Source organism: Mesoplodon bidens, assembly GCF_964165515.1.
Source record: "Mesoplodon bidens genome assembly, chromosome: 3".
NCBI classification, from domain to species: domain Eukaryota; kingdom Metazoa; phylum Chordata; class Mammalia; order Artiodactyla; family Ziphiidae; genus Mesoplodon; species Mesoplodon bidens.
Genome location: NC_138178.1, coordinates 55,098,870 through 55,114,691, shown reverse-complemented (window position 1 = coordinate 55,114,691; position 15,822 = coordinate 55,098,870). Strand labels below are relative to the sequence as shown.

Here is a 15,822-nt window from a genome sequence, read left to right as displayed (position 1 = left end):
GTCACTGTTCTTCCTTTACCAACTCCCATGTAATATATAACGGGCTCTGGGCTGGGGGTCAGTCTCTCTGCCTCCCAAGAATGATGGTCATTCTTCTGATGGTCACTCTCAGTGATGGTTTTGTGTTCTCTTCTCTGACCAGGGCAATGGGAGGAAGAAGCCGCCCCCAGCCTGCAGGAACCAGGTGGAGGCCGAAGTCATTGTCCACTCTGACTTTAGTGCATCCAAAGGGAACCCTGACCTCCACCTCCAAGATCTGGAACCTGAGGATCCGCTGCCTTCAGAGGCTGCTGACCTCACTTTGGGTGTTATGGATCTCAGGCAAGGGGCAGACTGGCTGGACAGGGAGCTGGGAGGGTGTGAGCAGGCAAGCCCTGGGCCAGACAGACTTACCTGCCTGCCAGAGGCAGCCAGTGCTTCTTGCCCCTACCCGGACCTCCAGCCCAGTGAGGCTCTGCAGGAGGCCCCAGGGAACAGCTGCCAGCCAAAGGCCCCCTGCCCTCCAGCAGCCAGCCCAGGCCTGCCCAGAGCCCCAGTCTCCTCCTCTGCTTAGCTCCCTCAAGGGCACAGTTTGGGGCAGGCTGGTATGGATCATGGGACATGACACGTGTGGCCACACATGTACACGTGTCTGCCTGCAGGTACTGACCATCATCAAGCCATTTGGAGCCTCCTAGGGTGCTTTGGCTCAGGGGAGAGGAAGAAGTGGATTATTCACTCTTCCCCACCCATATCATGTGTGGTAGGCGAGAGACACGTGAGGCACAGCTATACGTGCTGTACACATGTGAAGCACGTGTGCGTGTGCTGGTTGGTGAGCTGGGAAACCTTGGCCTGGGCAGTGGTCACTACGGCCTACTCCGTCCTCCAGGTCAGGACAGTGCCCAGCCCTGTGGGCCCCCACCTCCGTCACCCAGCCTTTTATTACACACTCTGAGAGTGTCTCCAGTGCCCTGTCTGACAGAGACAGCCCCAGCCCACTTCCTGTCTGGCTGGGCTGAGTGCAAGCAGGCTCTGAATGCCTAACGCTTTAGCTGCATCACCTCTGCCATGTCCCCAGTGCCCAAATTGAGAGGGTGACTCTGGCTCCCCTCAGAGCAACTCTGCATCTAGTGTTGTAATTGGGGAAGTGCCTGGTTTTGAAAATCTGCTTTCTCTTGCTCTCCCCTCCTTCCTCCCCGCTCACTCCTCTAGTGTCTGTCTCCCAGTCGCCCTGCTCTCCCAATCCTAGTGCCCTTCTCTTCCTCCCTGATACCCTTTCCTCTCCTCTCTGCGCTCTCTCTGCCTCCTCTTTCCGTCTGTCTCTGCTGTCTCTCCCACCTCTCCCACGCTGTGTCATGTGGTTCTCCTGCCTGGGTTCAATCTCTGCATCCTTCCCTAACAACGTGACTACCTCATGTCTGTTCAAGGCCAGAGCATGACTCCTGTGTCTGCCATCCACTTCAGCCGTCATCCTCCCACCCCCTTCCCATCTGTGCCTCCGTTGGCCCCCTCCCCAGGCAAACTGCCTACCCCCAGTGCAGGTTTGGAAAAGACCTTTCAGCTTCCCTTGCATCTTTCTGCCTGTGATTGAGATCGGAGGGCTCTCCTTGGAGGGGATAAATGCAAGTCATACAAGGGGGTTTTTGAGACAAGGAAAGGGGAACACGACCCAGAAGCTTGGGGTAAAATTACTCCCTCCCTTCTAGGAAGGCAGGCAGATTTGCTGGACGGAGGGGTTTGGGGACCTTCCTTCCCAGTTGAAGCTAGAAGGGTAGAAGGGGACGGAAATTAGGGGTTCCATGGCCCCACCGCTTCCCACTCTGTGCACCTTGAACATGAGCTGACGGCATGGAGGTGGAAGGAATCTCATCCTCTTGCGGTGCTGGAAGGGAGGACTTCACACAGGACAAGGGTGAGGGGCTCATTTCATTTTGTCTTTTCTTTAAATTCAATCCTGAAGTCATTTTCTGTTGACCCACCACACAGGGACAAGCTTGACTTCTGTTTCCTGTGGAGAGAAAACAAGGTCATTTATTTGATTTTGCACCTCAGCCTCTCATAGGAGCATCGAGTATGCGGTCTTTTCTCCCTGCATTCATCTTTTCTAACTGAGCAGCACATCAAGGGTTAACTCTGGCTTCTGGGCCAAATTAGAAATAACCAGTCTATCTTTCCTTTTTTTTTTAAATGGTGAAATGTCTCTCAGCGGAGTTGCAGCTTTCTCAGACCCTTTCAGCATCTGTGTTTATTACACTCGGGTGTCACTCACGTTTGACATCCGCACCTACATTTCCTCCTCCTCCCCCTCCTTCAGGCAGCCTATGATAACACTAAAGATTATTAATGTTGGTTTTGTATCTCATTAGGACAGAATTGTCACTTGTACTATTTCTGTAGCATTCAGCGTTGCTGTGGCTAACACTACTGTATATGTTTCATCAGTGCTCTGAAGGTCAAAAGCCTCATTTTATTTTGCTGGTTTGATTTTTTTATTTTCTAAAGGAAAAAAAAAAAAAAAAAAACTGCCCTGAATTAAATGGCTGTTTTAACAGTAGGCTCTTAGCATTACACCACATAGTCATTTTTCATGTTCTTGTTTAACAGGCAGTGAGGTTCTGGTTTAAATTAAATAGCTGCAAATGAAACAATTTATAACCCATTAGGTTGGGTGGAAAATTGTTTCTCAAAAGCAAATAAGTAATAAATCTGGTATCTGCCTATAACTCACAGTTGATAAGAAAGTGGCCATTACTCACTAGCATTATATATGATTTGGGCTCTGGGTAATTTGGAAGTGTTAGGTTTGTGTCTTTGCAACAGTATTTTTATTAGAAAAGGGTCCATTGGCCTTTTACAGGGTATTAATCCCTTTGTCATCTACCATCGATGCCTTACGGTTTTTGAGTCTCATTTAAAAACCTTTTCTTGATGCATGACAAGTGTAATCGGTACCTGCTCATTTATTTGTCTGTAGTTTTGCTGTATTGTTTAATTATTTTTCCAGTGTTTTTTTTCTCTTTACAAGTATGATATTCTTTAGTGTTAAGCCAAGGCATTGATCATGTATCTGTCTCTATAATGAGTTAATAAACTATTTTCCAAAAATGTTCTCTTTTGGAACCAAATGACTAGAATTTCCTCAGCCTTTCTGCACGAGAGAATGTATTTCCTACCAGGATGGGAAATGTTGGTTTTTGAGGGAAAGAGCAGGTGGTTATAAGAAAGAACTGATCTATCTCTGAAAAAAAAAGGTAACCCTTGTACATTGCTGATGGGAATGTAAATTGGTACAGTCACTGTGGAAATCAGTATGGAGGTTTCTCACAAAACTAAAAATAGAACTACCATATGACCCAGCAATCCTACCCCTGGGTATATATCAAAACAAAAACAAAAATGCTAATTTGAAAAGATACATGCACCCTAGTGTTCATAGCAGCATTATTTACAATTGCCAAGATACGGAAGCAATGTGTTTCATCAACAGAGGAATGGATAAAGAAGATGTGGTAAATATATACAATGGAATACTACTCAGCCATAAAAGAGAATGAAATTCTGCCATTTGCAGCAACATGGATGGACTTGGAGGGTATCATGCTAAGTGAAATAAGTCAGGGAAAGACAAATACTGTATGATGTCACTTATATGTGGAATCTAAAAAATAAACAAATGAATATAACAAAACAGAAACAGACCCATTAGACATAGAGAGTAAACTAGAGGTTACCAGTGGGGAGAGGAAGCAGAAAGGGCAAGATAGGGGTAGGGGGTTAACAGGTAAAAACTGCTAGGTATAAAATAAGCTACAAGGATATATTGTTCAACACAGAGAATATAGTTATAACTATAAATGGAGTATAACCTTTAAAAATTATGAATCACTGTATTGTACACCTGTAACATAATATTGTACATCAAGTATCCTTCAATAAAATAAAATTTCAAAAGAGAACTGGTTACTCAGAATCCTAGGATAGGAACCCTCCCCACCAAAAAAACAAAAACAAAAACAAAAATGAACTGAACCATCTCCCTCCCTCAACAGGCACTTCAGAAAAGCACCTAAATTTAGGAAAGATGCTTTCTTTGATGACACTCTTTTAGGTTCTTCGGGGATCTCTTTCCATCTGGACACACATTTTTTAAGTTTCTTGGGTGCAAGGGAGGAGTGAACCACCAACTCCGGAGATTTGGGCTCAACAACTCTTCTTTGTTAATTCTGGTCTCCAAAATTGCCCATGGCTGCATGTTCACACATGTGGGCACTGTGCCTACAAACTCAGAGACCCATACATGCACTCTCACCTTCACAAACACCCTTGTGTCCATTAACTCAAAACTAAGCACAATAGTCACACACCAAACTCCACACTTACACCCCACACACATCTCAGGATCACAGCTGGCAGCTGCTCTGTTAAGATATTTACAGTGCCTGGAGTGTGGTTGCTTTTCTACTGCAGGGAACCAAGAGCCAGAGGCTGCCCTGCCCAGGACCACCCCCAAAGTGGCTAGTGAGCCAGCCCCAAGTTAATTGACAGATCATAGGGAGAGATACTGCACATTTTGCATGCAGGAGAATAGCCATTATTTGCATATCACTCTCAGAGCAAGCGTCGTGATAAAGAAGAATTAAACACTTGTCAAAATGAATTTAAAATGACAGCATCCCAGGACACCAATTTGACCTCTCCTGAGTCTAGGACAAGCCAAGAAGGGGTTGTTGAGAATTCAAGCCCTGCAGGAGGGAGTTCCAGGACTTTGGGCCCACAGGAGTGCCCCCCCTCCCCTCCCTTTCCTATGGCCAATAGAAGCTCATCATTCCTGCCCTTCCTCATAATGAGATTGGTTTGGAGCTTCGGTGTGTGCCCGACCCTGAATTTCTCCATTGCCTCCTACTGCTTGCTCGTGTGTCTCAAGTCCTGCCTCTCAAGCTCACCTTCCAGTTGCTGCTACAGAGTAAGGAGTCCCTGGGCTGCACAAACCCCATCATTAGTAAACTTATCTGATTTCTGGAGGCCTTTTCTTTACTCATCTGCACCAAAGTTAGTTTTATATATGGTTAACATTCCTGCTCCAAGATTCCGGAGTTGGTATCGAAAGAGATGTAATTACTCCTCTGCCAGACCAGTCCAATGCCAATAGCTGAGTGAGGCAGAGACTACTCTCTTTAAGCCTCCTGCTCCTTGAACTTAGTAGATGCTCAGTAATTTTGATGGACTAGCAAAGCACATCATGCTGGACCCAACAGAAGATCATTTAATAGTGAGTGGCCAAGACTGAAGATCTCTGAGGGCGAGCACGGGGATGTATCTCCTAAGAGGCATGCCTATCTTCCTTAACACTTCTTACCCGAGACTGGTGCTGTCTCCTTGTATGTCCTCTGACATGAAACCTTGAGTCTTCTTTGTGGCATAGAAATGTTACTGGGAAATTTAACTTTCAATATGCTTTCCCAGTTACCAGGCTATTTGTCATGACCTGTGTCCTTTAAATTTCCCTATGAGTGAGCAGGGGAGATATGATTATCGTTCAGATGAGTTCCAAGAGTGACTGTCTGGGTTTGCGGGGCTAAACAGCCAGCAGAACATCGGAACCGGGTCACTTAAGTGTTCTCATTATCCTGTTGGTTCCGCTCTCCCGGGGCCCGGGATGAAGCTGTCTTCCCACTTCTCCCACCTCTGTCCACCCAAGCGCCACAACTCTTCAGTCTGAAGAGGCCAGTCTTGCAGCTAAACGTCCTAGCCTTTGGCTGGAAGGACCGGAAACCAAAGGAAAACCGAATCTTTGACAACTTTGTGCAGCTTTTAGGGAATTATCTCGACAATATAGACTTGGACACGGTGCAGGAGGGCGCAGCAGAAAGAGTGGGTCAGAGGGAATCCCGCAGCTTTGCGGGTTTCTCCGCGGCCCAGACCCATTCAGCGGTCCGCTGGGTCTTCACTTCCCCAGTCGCCCCCAAGTCCGGGGCTGGCCCGCGGGGGAGGGGTACGGGGCTGCAGCTCGGGACGGCGCCCGCCGCTCCGGCCCCAGTTCAAAGCGCAGGGGGCGCGTCCGCCGCGCAGCCGGGAATGTCCGGCCGCTTAAAGCGCTCGCCGGCTCTTTTGTTCCCCAGACCGGGCCTCCGGGGAGAGGGGGCTGGGGGAGGGGACCGGGAGGGGAGGGAAGGGGGGCGGCGGGCGGCGGGAAGAGGGAGGGGCGGGCGGTGCGAGTGCGGAGCGCGCACCCCGGGCGAGGCTGACAGATAGCCGGGGTGGGTGCAAGATGGCGCAAGCGGCCGCGCTCCCTCTGCGCCCCCGGCGCTCCTAGGCAGGCATGTGGCCCCAGCCCCCAGCCGCCCGGGCTCGGCCCCGGCCGGAGCCCCGGCCCCGGCCCCGGCGCCGGCCCCGCGGGACGCTGTGAGCCGCGAGAGGCCCCAGAGCCGCGCGTCGCCGAGCCGAGCGGACCGCGAGCCCCATGGCTGCTCCGCGCGCCGCGCCCCCGCGCTGCCGGCCCCGGCTCCTGCTGCCTCTGCTGCTGTTGCTGCTGCTGCCCGCGCCGAGCGACGGTGAGCTAGGGCGCCCGCGGGCCAGCGGCTGAGGACCGAGCCCCGGGAAGGGCGAGAAGGGAGTAAGCGGGCGCGAGGGGAGGACCCGAGGAGAGCGGCGCGGACCTGCGGGTCGGAGGGACTTGCCCGAGAAGGGGAGGCGAACGGGACGGGGCGCTGAGGCAGGGTTGCCGGGGGCGGCAGGGGAATGCTGAGGATGGAGCCCCCCGAAGAGAGACCGGCATTCCGTCCGCTGCGTCTTCAGGACTCAGGGCAGTGCCCGAGCCCGGACTGAGGGGCAAGGAGCGCGGCAAAGCAGGAGCTCGGCGGGCAGGCTGGAGTTGGGGAGAGGGGGAAACGAGCCATGGGAGACCACAGGGCTGAGGCCCGTCCGAGGGGGCGCGCTGGGGTGCTTGGAGCCCAGGGGTGGGCACAGAGTGGCCCGAGGCAGCCGAGGCAGGAGACGGCAGACCCCGGGGGCGGAGGCCGGGACCGAGCGGGCTGCGCTGGGCGGAGGCACGTCGTGGATTTGGAGCCGGGACTGGGACACGGAGTGCGAGGGAGAGACCGAGGACGAGGAGGAGAAGGAAGATTCCCGGCGGGCCGCGCGTGGGGAGGGAGAAACCCGAGAGACACCCCGCGAGCTGAGGAAGGGGGAAGAGAAGCCGACCGAGGGCTAGCGAGAGGCGGGGATGCTCACGTACCCGCCCTGCCCCGGAGGGTGCACACGCAGAGCTCGGGGTTTGCCGGCTTTGCCGCCCGGAGCTCCGTCACCACCATCCAGTTCCCTCAGTGGCTGTAACAGGCCCATCTCACGGGAGAGGGGCGCAAATCTAGTCCCTTCCCCTCCCACCCCAAGTTCTCAACAGACACTCCTTTGGGCAGTGTTCTCTCCCTTCTTAGCTCGGGAGAAGCGGAATATCGCGGCCGCCTCTAGGAGAAACTTTATCCCCCAGTTGCTGTACTGGGCTTGGGGTGGGGAGCTGAGGCTGCTGAAACGCAGTTCCTGAGAAGGATGGGTAGGGGTTTGAAGGGGCGTGACCCTCAAATGTCTTAAAATACGAATCACCTATCCCTGAGGGTGGGGGAAACGCCCCTAACCCCAGCCTTCCTCCTTCTTTCTCCCCACCCGCCGCCCCATCTCCCCCCAGCCAGGGAGGGCGCTGGTCTGTTAGGGAGGGACCAGCTCCCGGATCGCTAGTTCCCTGGAAATGTGAGGAGGGGTCTGTGGATGCCTTTTCAGCCCAGGTGGGTTCATTCCTCCTGGAGTGAAGTTGTAACTGGTCTGGTAAGTTGCTCGCTTGAGAAGTCGGAGACTCGGCATCATGCCTGGGATTGGAGCTCTTGTCCTTCCTCTCCGGCTTCTTCTGATTCCCTGACCACCCTCGTCTGCCTTCTCTTCTTTCCCCTCCTCTTCCAGTTCTTTCCTCTTCTGCAGGAGTGAAGAGGTTGCTGGGAGTAAAGATTCTAGGAACCTCCCTCCTTCTAAATTTTGGGAAATCTGAGTACATGTTTTGTATCCCTCTTCCTCCTTATGACAAAGGCAAAACAAGCAAAGCAACCAAAACCCAGAGCATCCTAGGGGTGGGGCAGTGGAGCTGGACCATCGCCTAGCCTGTACCCGGTACTGGGCCCACACACCTTTCTCCCTGCCAGGCATCGGACCAGGCCTCAGATGGTTTTGCCAGCAAAATGAAGCAGTGATTTATTACTATCTCACTTTATATTTGTTTAGAACTTTTAACTTTTCATAGTGCAGTGCCTTTGAACTGTTAGTCATATTTAACAACCATACAACGCAAGCCATATTGTTGTTCCTGATTTAAACAGACGAGTACCAAGAAGCCCGCAAAGGTTGAATACTTTACCTGAGCTCACACCCTGAAAGTCTGTGAGACTTCAGTGCTTAACGAGGGTGACCACAGAAGTGGCAGCGGCTGTATTGGAATCAGTGTTGCTTTTAGATCCCAGATTTGCAGCTGTTAACTCTGAGGCCTCGGACAAGTTGCTTAACATCTCTGGTCTTCAGTTTCCTTTTCTGTAAAAGATACAAATAAAAAAAAAGATGGTAGAAACAATATCCATCTCTCTGAGATGGTCTGTTGATTAAGTAACTATACTGCATGAGATGCACAAAGGTCTATATAGTAATAGAGATTCCTATTAACATCACAGAATGATGAGGATGGGGTACACAGATCCAGAGAACTTGGAACACCTGTGTCTGCTCATTCCACACTAACCTCTCCTTTTCCTCTCATCTCCCCTGCCTGATGCAGGTCTTGGCCACTCTGCCGAACTGGCATTTGCTGTGGAGCCAAGCGATGATGTTGCAGTCCCTGGGCAGCCTGTAGTGCTGGGCTGCAGGGTGGAGGGGACCCCTCCAGTGAGAATCACCTGGAGGAAGAATGGGGTGGAGCTGCCGGAGAGTACCCACTCCACCGTGCTGGCCAATGGCTCGTTGATGATCCGCCACTTCCTGCTGGATGGAGGAGGCAGCCCTTCAGACGAGGGGGACTATGAGTGTGTGGCTCAGAACCGCTTTGGGCTGGTGGTCAGCCGGAAGGCTCGAATCCAGGCTGCAAGTAAGTGGGTGCCCTTACTTTTGTTTTCCAGGCCATGGGGGGATAGAGGGAGCAGTTCCATCTTATGCAGCTTCTGGAGCCCTAATTTCTCAGCATGGGTCAGTTGAGAGGAGCATAGCAGTAATTTGCGGTGGTGGAATTATATCATATATTCATTTAACTGATTGGAATGCAATTTGACAAGAATGTAGCCAGACACTGTTGTGGGAAGAGGGAGAGAGAGAGACAGCAAGCTTTATCCAGTTCTTGGGTCAGTGTGTCTTAGTTTCCATATGCCTGTATATTGTGAGCATCCCAGTCTATCGAGTATGATTTTTGTGTTTAAATATAAACAGTTGTCATACTTTGGGGGTAATTTAAGAGATTTTTGAAGGGTAATTTTGGTTACATGCAATTTTTCATTACGTGCTGACTTTCAAACCTTTTGGGTAGAATAAAACCTCACTGTACCAGTGATGACATTCTGAAGCTTGTCAACAATTTGCTTTACAAAAATATGATAGAATAATTTCAGGGTTAACACAATGATGACATTACTCCCACTCACCTTCATGCTGGTGTACTTTTTAAAAATTTTCAGCTTTATTGAGGTGTAATTGACCATAAAATTATAAGATTTTTTTTTTTTTCTGCTGTACGCGGGCCTCTCACTGCTGTGGCCTCTCCCGTTGCGGAGCACAGGCTCCAGTGCAGGCTCAGTGGCCATGGCTCACGGGCCCAGCCGCTCCGTGGCATGTGGGATCCTCCCAGACCAGGGCACGAACCCGTGTCCCCTGCATCAGCAGGCGGACTCTCAACCACTGCGCCACCAGGGAAGCCCTGGTGTGCTTTTTAGATTGGGAGAGAAGAGGTGTTTCAGCCCTAGACTTGTGCTTTGCTTGTGCTGATGGACCACCAGTAATTGTGATAATGAAATGATGGCCGTGCTTTACTGCCCTTTCCTGCAAAAAGTCTGTTGTTGTTGTTGTTTAATCTGTATACACTCATTGTTACAAAACAATGAATTTTTACATAAACCAAAATTATTTATGTATCGTGGGAAGGTGGCAGGCTGTGAGGGTGGGTGATCATGGTTGAGAACCACTGCTCTTGAGGAAGGGCAAAAGTTTTGCCAAGTGGAAAATGTTCTCCATCCCATATCTCTATGCTTCTGTGTGGGGGGGGGTGTCCCTTAAAGGGGTTGCTTTAACTTTGGTTGGTAATCATTTTAGCTAATATTTATAAAGAAAGCAATTGCTGCATACTGGGCTCCCTGCCTAAGTGCTTTACATGAATTATCTCATTTAGTCATCGTGATGACACTGGAAGATAGGCAGTTATCATCCCTCTTTTACAGATGAAAAAACTGAGATGTAGGGGGATTTGTGACATTCTGGTGAGCAGAGGAGGCAGGACTGCAGTCTAGGTATTCTGAACCCTGCACAGTCCCACTTAGCTCCTGTGGCACGCTGCCTCTTCCCCGTCTGATCGCTGACAAGTTTCTTCCTGGCTCTGAGGGCATTTGCACAGTTGCTCTGAACGGCTGGTGAGTGATGAATCATTCTGAGGCAGGAGCCCTCTAGTTGGGTTTAAGATGCCCCTTTGTTCTAAGGAAGGCTCATCCAGGCCCCCATATGGAGCTCTCTGGGAGGCAGCCCTGGACCTTGAGACTGAATCACTTCTGGCTGAGCGACCCCTCATCCCCCGGTCCTCCTGGCGGTGCAGGGGAAGGCTGGTGCAGCTTCTGAGCAGATGGCTGGGTGTGAGGAAGAGAAGCGTGGATGGAGTGTAGGGACCCGAGGAAGATTTTCGGGCTGGAGAAAAGAGACTTCTCAGGGAGCTGCTCCCTGGCTTGTGTCAACACTGAAAGTTAGATGGCCCCTGCATCACCAGCCTAGAATTCTGGGAGATGAATCCCCAGGTGTTTATATATAGCTAATTGTAAATGTGCTTTTCTATAAATGGTAATTCCTTCAAGATGTTTGGCTTCCTTAAACTCCTAACAGTATAAGAAAAGTGAGCTGTGGGCTCTGGCTGGGGGAAGGGCCAGTGGGCGAGGTCAGCTTGGTTAATCCTTTGGGGTCCTGAGGACAGCTGGGGGTTTGCCTCCAAACACTGGCAGTCTGATGCAGCCTCTCTCCCCCACAAGGCTCGTGGCCCCATGAGGAATGCTTGGATACCAAGCAACCGGGTGGCTGGATCCCCTTTTCTCACTTCATAGGCTGATGTCCCTAGGAACCTCCAAAGCTGATTAGCTGCCTGGGTTTTCTCCTTTGGTAATAACTCCCTGCCCGCATGCCTGCAGGCAGGGCAGATGTTGTGTGACATGGGAGGGTGCCTTCTGAAAAGGTGTGAGGTGCCCTCCAGAGCCCCTGATTCTCCTGCCTGCTCCACAGGGGCTGATAGGGCGGGGGTATGCTAAGCACCCCTCACAGACACACAGTCCACCCAGTCGACTAACCCAGTGAGGCAGCTCGGGGTCCAGGTGAGTGTGGGTAGGTCTGCTGGGGCATCCAAGCTCTGGGCCAGAGGCCGATGGCTGGGAATGCCCCCTCTCCCATCCCAGTGGGCTTGGATGCTGTCATTGAAAGATGGCCTGCCCAGGATGGGCTAGGCTACAGGCTGATTCCTTGGGGGCTTTAGTTCCAAGTATCTCTTTTTTTAGGACAGAGTGGCTCAGGGTCCTAGGAACACTCGTGCTTCCAGCACGTCTGGTTTCTCTGCCTTGCCGTTCCATGTGTTTATAGTTTGGGGGCTGAAAATTGAGACACTTGTTAAGGATGAGACCCTGGACAAGTTAATCTCTCCGTGGCCCAGTTTCCTCACCATCATGTGAAATGTGCATATAATCCTACTTTGTAGGATGGTTGTAAGGACTAACACACCCCATGCTTTGCCTGGCACAGAGGAGGCGCTTGGTAATGGAGTCAGTACCTTTTTCTTCATTTAAAGGTGATTCCGCTGATGTTGCCAGCAATAGCAGACTGCCTGAATCCGCTCCCAGGCCCCAGCTTTCTCCCGTGCTGGGATTCAGTTAGGGAGTACTCTAGGGAAATCTCTCAAGGAGTAGAATTATTGGAGCCGGAGTGCAACCTGTTCTGTTTTAACCCCTTCGTGGGAGGGCCTGGGGTTTCTCCCAAGCCTCTGAGCATTGTCTGAAGCTTGACTGGCCTGTGAGACCCTCTGCCATCCCTCTGGAGGGGCTCCAGGAAGGGCATGTGGGTCACCCGATCCAGTGGGAACATGCATTGGCTCACACCTGTTGAGGTCTGTGTGGCTGGATGACTCCAAAGAGGGATGGGCTAGCTACAAGGAGGGGGGATGATTAGGAGGGAGACCCACCCCCAGCTCTCCTCAGGCAGATGCCCTCATTTCCTGCCTCTCACTTCCTGGCCTCAGTTCTTGGTCTCAGGCCCCTTGGGAAACTGGAGCTAGATGATCTAGATCAGGACTTTTCAGACTTTACTATGCCTGTGAGTTCCCTGGGGATCTTGATAAAATTCAGATTGTGAATCAGTAGGTCTAGGCCAAGGCCTGGGGTTCTGCAGGTCTAACGAGATCCCAGGTGATGCCAATGGTGCTGGCCCACAGGTGCGGTGGAGAGCCCCCTCCCATGTCAGAATCACTGGTTGGGGGGGGTCTGTGGGCAGCACAGTGAAGTCCGTAGAATATGGGCTTCAGGGCCGCACCTAGGTGGGTCTGAACCCCAGCTCTGCCACTCACTGATGAAGTGTCCTTAGCAAGAGTTACTTTTAACTCTCTTGAGTCTTTGTGCTCTCATCTGAAAAAAATGAGCATAATCCCATCAGCCTATCAGGACCGTTGGAGGATTAAATGAGATGATGGATGGAAAGCACCTGGCACAGGACTTGGCCTCTAGGAAATGCTCATTACGTATTATTGTTAGTACTAGGTATTGAGCTCTGATTTCGGATGAGGACCAGCCTGTTCCAATGCAGGCAGGGCTCTCAAAAGAGCCAGGAATGCCTCCCCTGCAGTCTGGGGCCATCCTGACTGGGGTATCCAACAATGGTTATGAGGGTGGGCTGTGGAGGCAAACACACCCCCCAGCTGGAGGGACTTGGGTAACTGGACTCTCTGAGTCTCAGTTTCCTCATCTTTTTTTTTTTTTTGCGGTACGTGGGCCTCTCACTGTTGTGGCCTCTCCCGTTGCGGAGCACAGGCTCCAGACACGCAGGCTCAGTGGCCATGGCTCACGGGCCCAGCTGCTCTGCGGTATGTGGGATCTTCCCGGACCCGGGCACGAACCTGTGTCCCCTGCATCGGCAGGCGGACTCCCAACCACTGCACCACCAGGGAAGCCCCTCCTCATCTTTAAATTGGAAGAAATAATACTTACCGAGGAGGAATGCTATGAGGATTACCTATGAGAATACGCGTAAAGAACTTAGCACAGTGCAGGGTACGTAGAAAGTGTTCCTTAGATACTATGATTATTCTGGGGAGGTAACAGGTGAGAAATGTGAAGTTCTAAGCTCCTTTAGATGTGGTGGTTCCAGGAAGGCACTGGTGAGCCCAGACTCCTAGAAAGAGGCAGCGGAGTATGGTGAGAGGAGTGGAAGTCCAATTCTAGTCCCATGCTGTCTCCACCCCAGTAAGTCACCTACGTCTCAGGCCCTCAGTCACCCACTCCTAAAGGCTGAATCATTCTCAGCCTGTCTGAGGGAGGGCAGTTTAACCAACTACTCTGGAATCTCTTTCAGCAGCAAGACCCATGCTTGTGTGGATCTGGGGGCAGGGTCTGGGCATAGGTCTTTGGAACCAGGTCTGGGTGGGGGGTTGGGAAAACTTTGGGCTGGAGCTGCTAGGTGGTACAGCTTGTGTGAGGGGACCCCGGAGGGCCTCAGTGTAGACAGTGGGATGTGCAGGGAAGCGGTTCCTGGCACAATATCTGGTAACTCTGGAAGCCTTTGTCACCTGGAGGCCTTTGTCACCCAAGCTTTTCTTTCCCCCTTGAGGGGCAGCTCAGCCAAAGTAACCCTGAGGAAGTCTCCCCTCTGCCCCTTGCACGCGTCTACCTACCCATTAGAGCAGGAAGCAGGCGCTGCAGCTGAGTTGCTGCTGGTGTGATGAGTGGCCATGACAAGGCCTTCTCTCGTGCCAGGCAGGTCACCCATAAGTATGCTATGGCGCAGAGGTAGGTGCAAATGGGTGAGGGTCGGGGCCTTCTCCCTGCCAGTCAGGACTCCACAGACCAACCCCATTTGGTGTTCCTGAGAAGCTGTGAGGTGTGATGGAAAGGGCCTTGCCTGGACACAAGGAGTCCTATGTGGCTCTGGGCAAGTCACTCACCCTCTCTGGACTTTGCTTTTCTCATCGTAATATTGAGCAGTTGGACCAAGGTTCATCTCTGCTCTACCGTATTAAGGCTTCCTTTCCATCCAGTCAGTCCTTGGGACATGCCTGCCTTCCCTGAGCCTTTTCCCAGTCTATTCTGCTCGTCCCTTACCCGATCCCTCCCCAAAGACCACTTAGTTTAGAGTAATTTCTTCTTCCCGCTCCTAAGGGGGGGAGTACTTGTGGTCTGCGGCATTCAGGCTCAGCCCTCCTCTCAGTGAGGGCTGCTTGCATTGTTAAGTAACTGTTTTGTGGCTGGATAGTCCATCTGTCTACTCAACTAGATTTTAAGCTCCTAAGGGGCTTCTCTTCCTTTTGTATTTCTCACCTCCCCTGCCTGTGGAGCTTGGTAAAAACTAAATGAACATGCGGCCTTCTGGGTGCAAAGCTCTGTCTCTCTCAGCTTCTCTTTTGCTTTCTCTCTGTTTCTCCCTACCTCGTAATTGATAACATAGCTCATAGGAACAGAAGCTTGTGAACGGGGAGGATCGGCAGGGGACTATAACACACTGGGAGCAAAATCATGGGGGTGGCGGCTGCTGTGTGTTTATCTCTAGAGGAGCTGAGACTCTCTCTTCCTCACCAGATGGGGTGCGAATCAGAGACCAAATTGCTTGGTAGTCCTCATGCCTGGGTCTTGGGATCTCCTGCCTTGGACTTTATTCCCTGGCTGGATGAAGGCTGTGTCCCCAGGCCCACTGGCCCCAACTGTGGGGGGAGGACCGCCCCTCACCCCACCAGCAGGACTTGAGTGTGGAAGTCGAAATCTTCTGGTTCCCACACCTTGGCTCCACTGTCGCAGGCAGCCAGCTGGCCCCTTGAACACAATGTGCAAATCTTCTCTGTTCCTGTTCCGGCATTGTCCGTGGCCGGGCGCCTTGGCTGGGAATGTGGGCCGGTGAATAGGAGAGGCATTTGCAGCCTGCAAATGAAACAGGCCCCCAGTCCCCCTTAGCCCCCTATTCCCTCCCCACCCCCAGGGAGAAAGGACTTTTTCACTTCTGGCCTTCTTGTATTGCCTTTCCCTCTCCTCTCCAAAGTCCCTGCAGCCGTGTGTGTGTGTGTGTGTGTGTGTGTGTGTGTGTGTGTGTGTGTGTGTGTGTGTGTGTGTGTGTGTGTGTGTGTGTGTGTGTGTGTGTGTGTGTGTGTGTGTGTGTGTGTGTGTGTGTGTGTGTGTGTGTGTGTGTGTGTGTGTGTGTGTGTGTAAGAGACTTTTCACAGCAGCTTGAAGGTTGTTCAACACAGCCTTTAATAAAAGTAGAATGGAACAGAAGGGCACCCAGGATGGAAAACCAAACAGCTCACTGCTGTCTTTGTTTAAACTGGACCAAGTGATTCCAAAAATGTCTGCCTGTGTAACTAACCTATGCCTCCCTAAGATCTCCGGC

The 15,822-nt window shown here is 51.6% G+C and overlaps 2 protein-coding genes across 7 annotated transcripts in view; both read left to right on the top strand.

The window, feature by feature from the left end:
• The window catches only part of IGDCC4 (immunoglobulin superfamily DCC subclass member 4), a 37,623-nt gene extending 34,570 nt beyond the window's left edge, over positions 1 to 3,053 (top strand). For 5 of the 6 annotated variants that reach the window (XM_081228506.1, XM_081228510.1, XM_081228508.1 and 2 more), the window contains one exon: positions 143 to 630. In XM_081228506.1, the coding sequence (XP_081084632.1) occupies positions 143 to 553 (411 nt within the window). In that variant the 3' untranslated portion in view covers positions 554 to 630. Of the gene's footprint in view, positions 1 to 142 lie in introns of all 6 variants that reach the window. The other variant, XM_081228509.1, reaches the window with a different exon arrangement.
• Positions 3,054 to 6,442: 3,389 nt separating this feature from the next.
• Positions 6,443 to 15,822, top strand: part of IGDCC3 (immunoglobulin superfamily DCC subclass member 3) — a gene marked incomplete at both ends in the record, with an annotated part of 41,814 nt that continues 32,434 nt past the window's right edge. Inside the window, 2 exons of the mRNA XM_081228241.1 lie at positions 6,443 to 6,533; positions 8,792 to 9,097. Of these exons, the coding sequence (XP_081084367.1) occupies positions 6,443 to 6,533; positions 8,792 to 9,097 (397 nt within the window). The remainder of the gene's footprint in view (positions 6,534 to 8,791; positions 9,098 to 15,822) is intronic.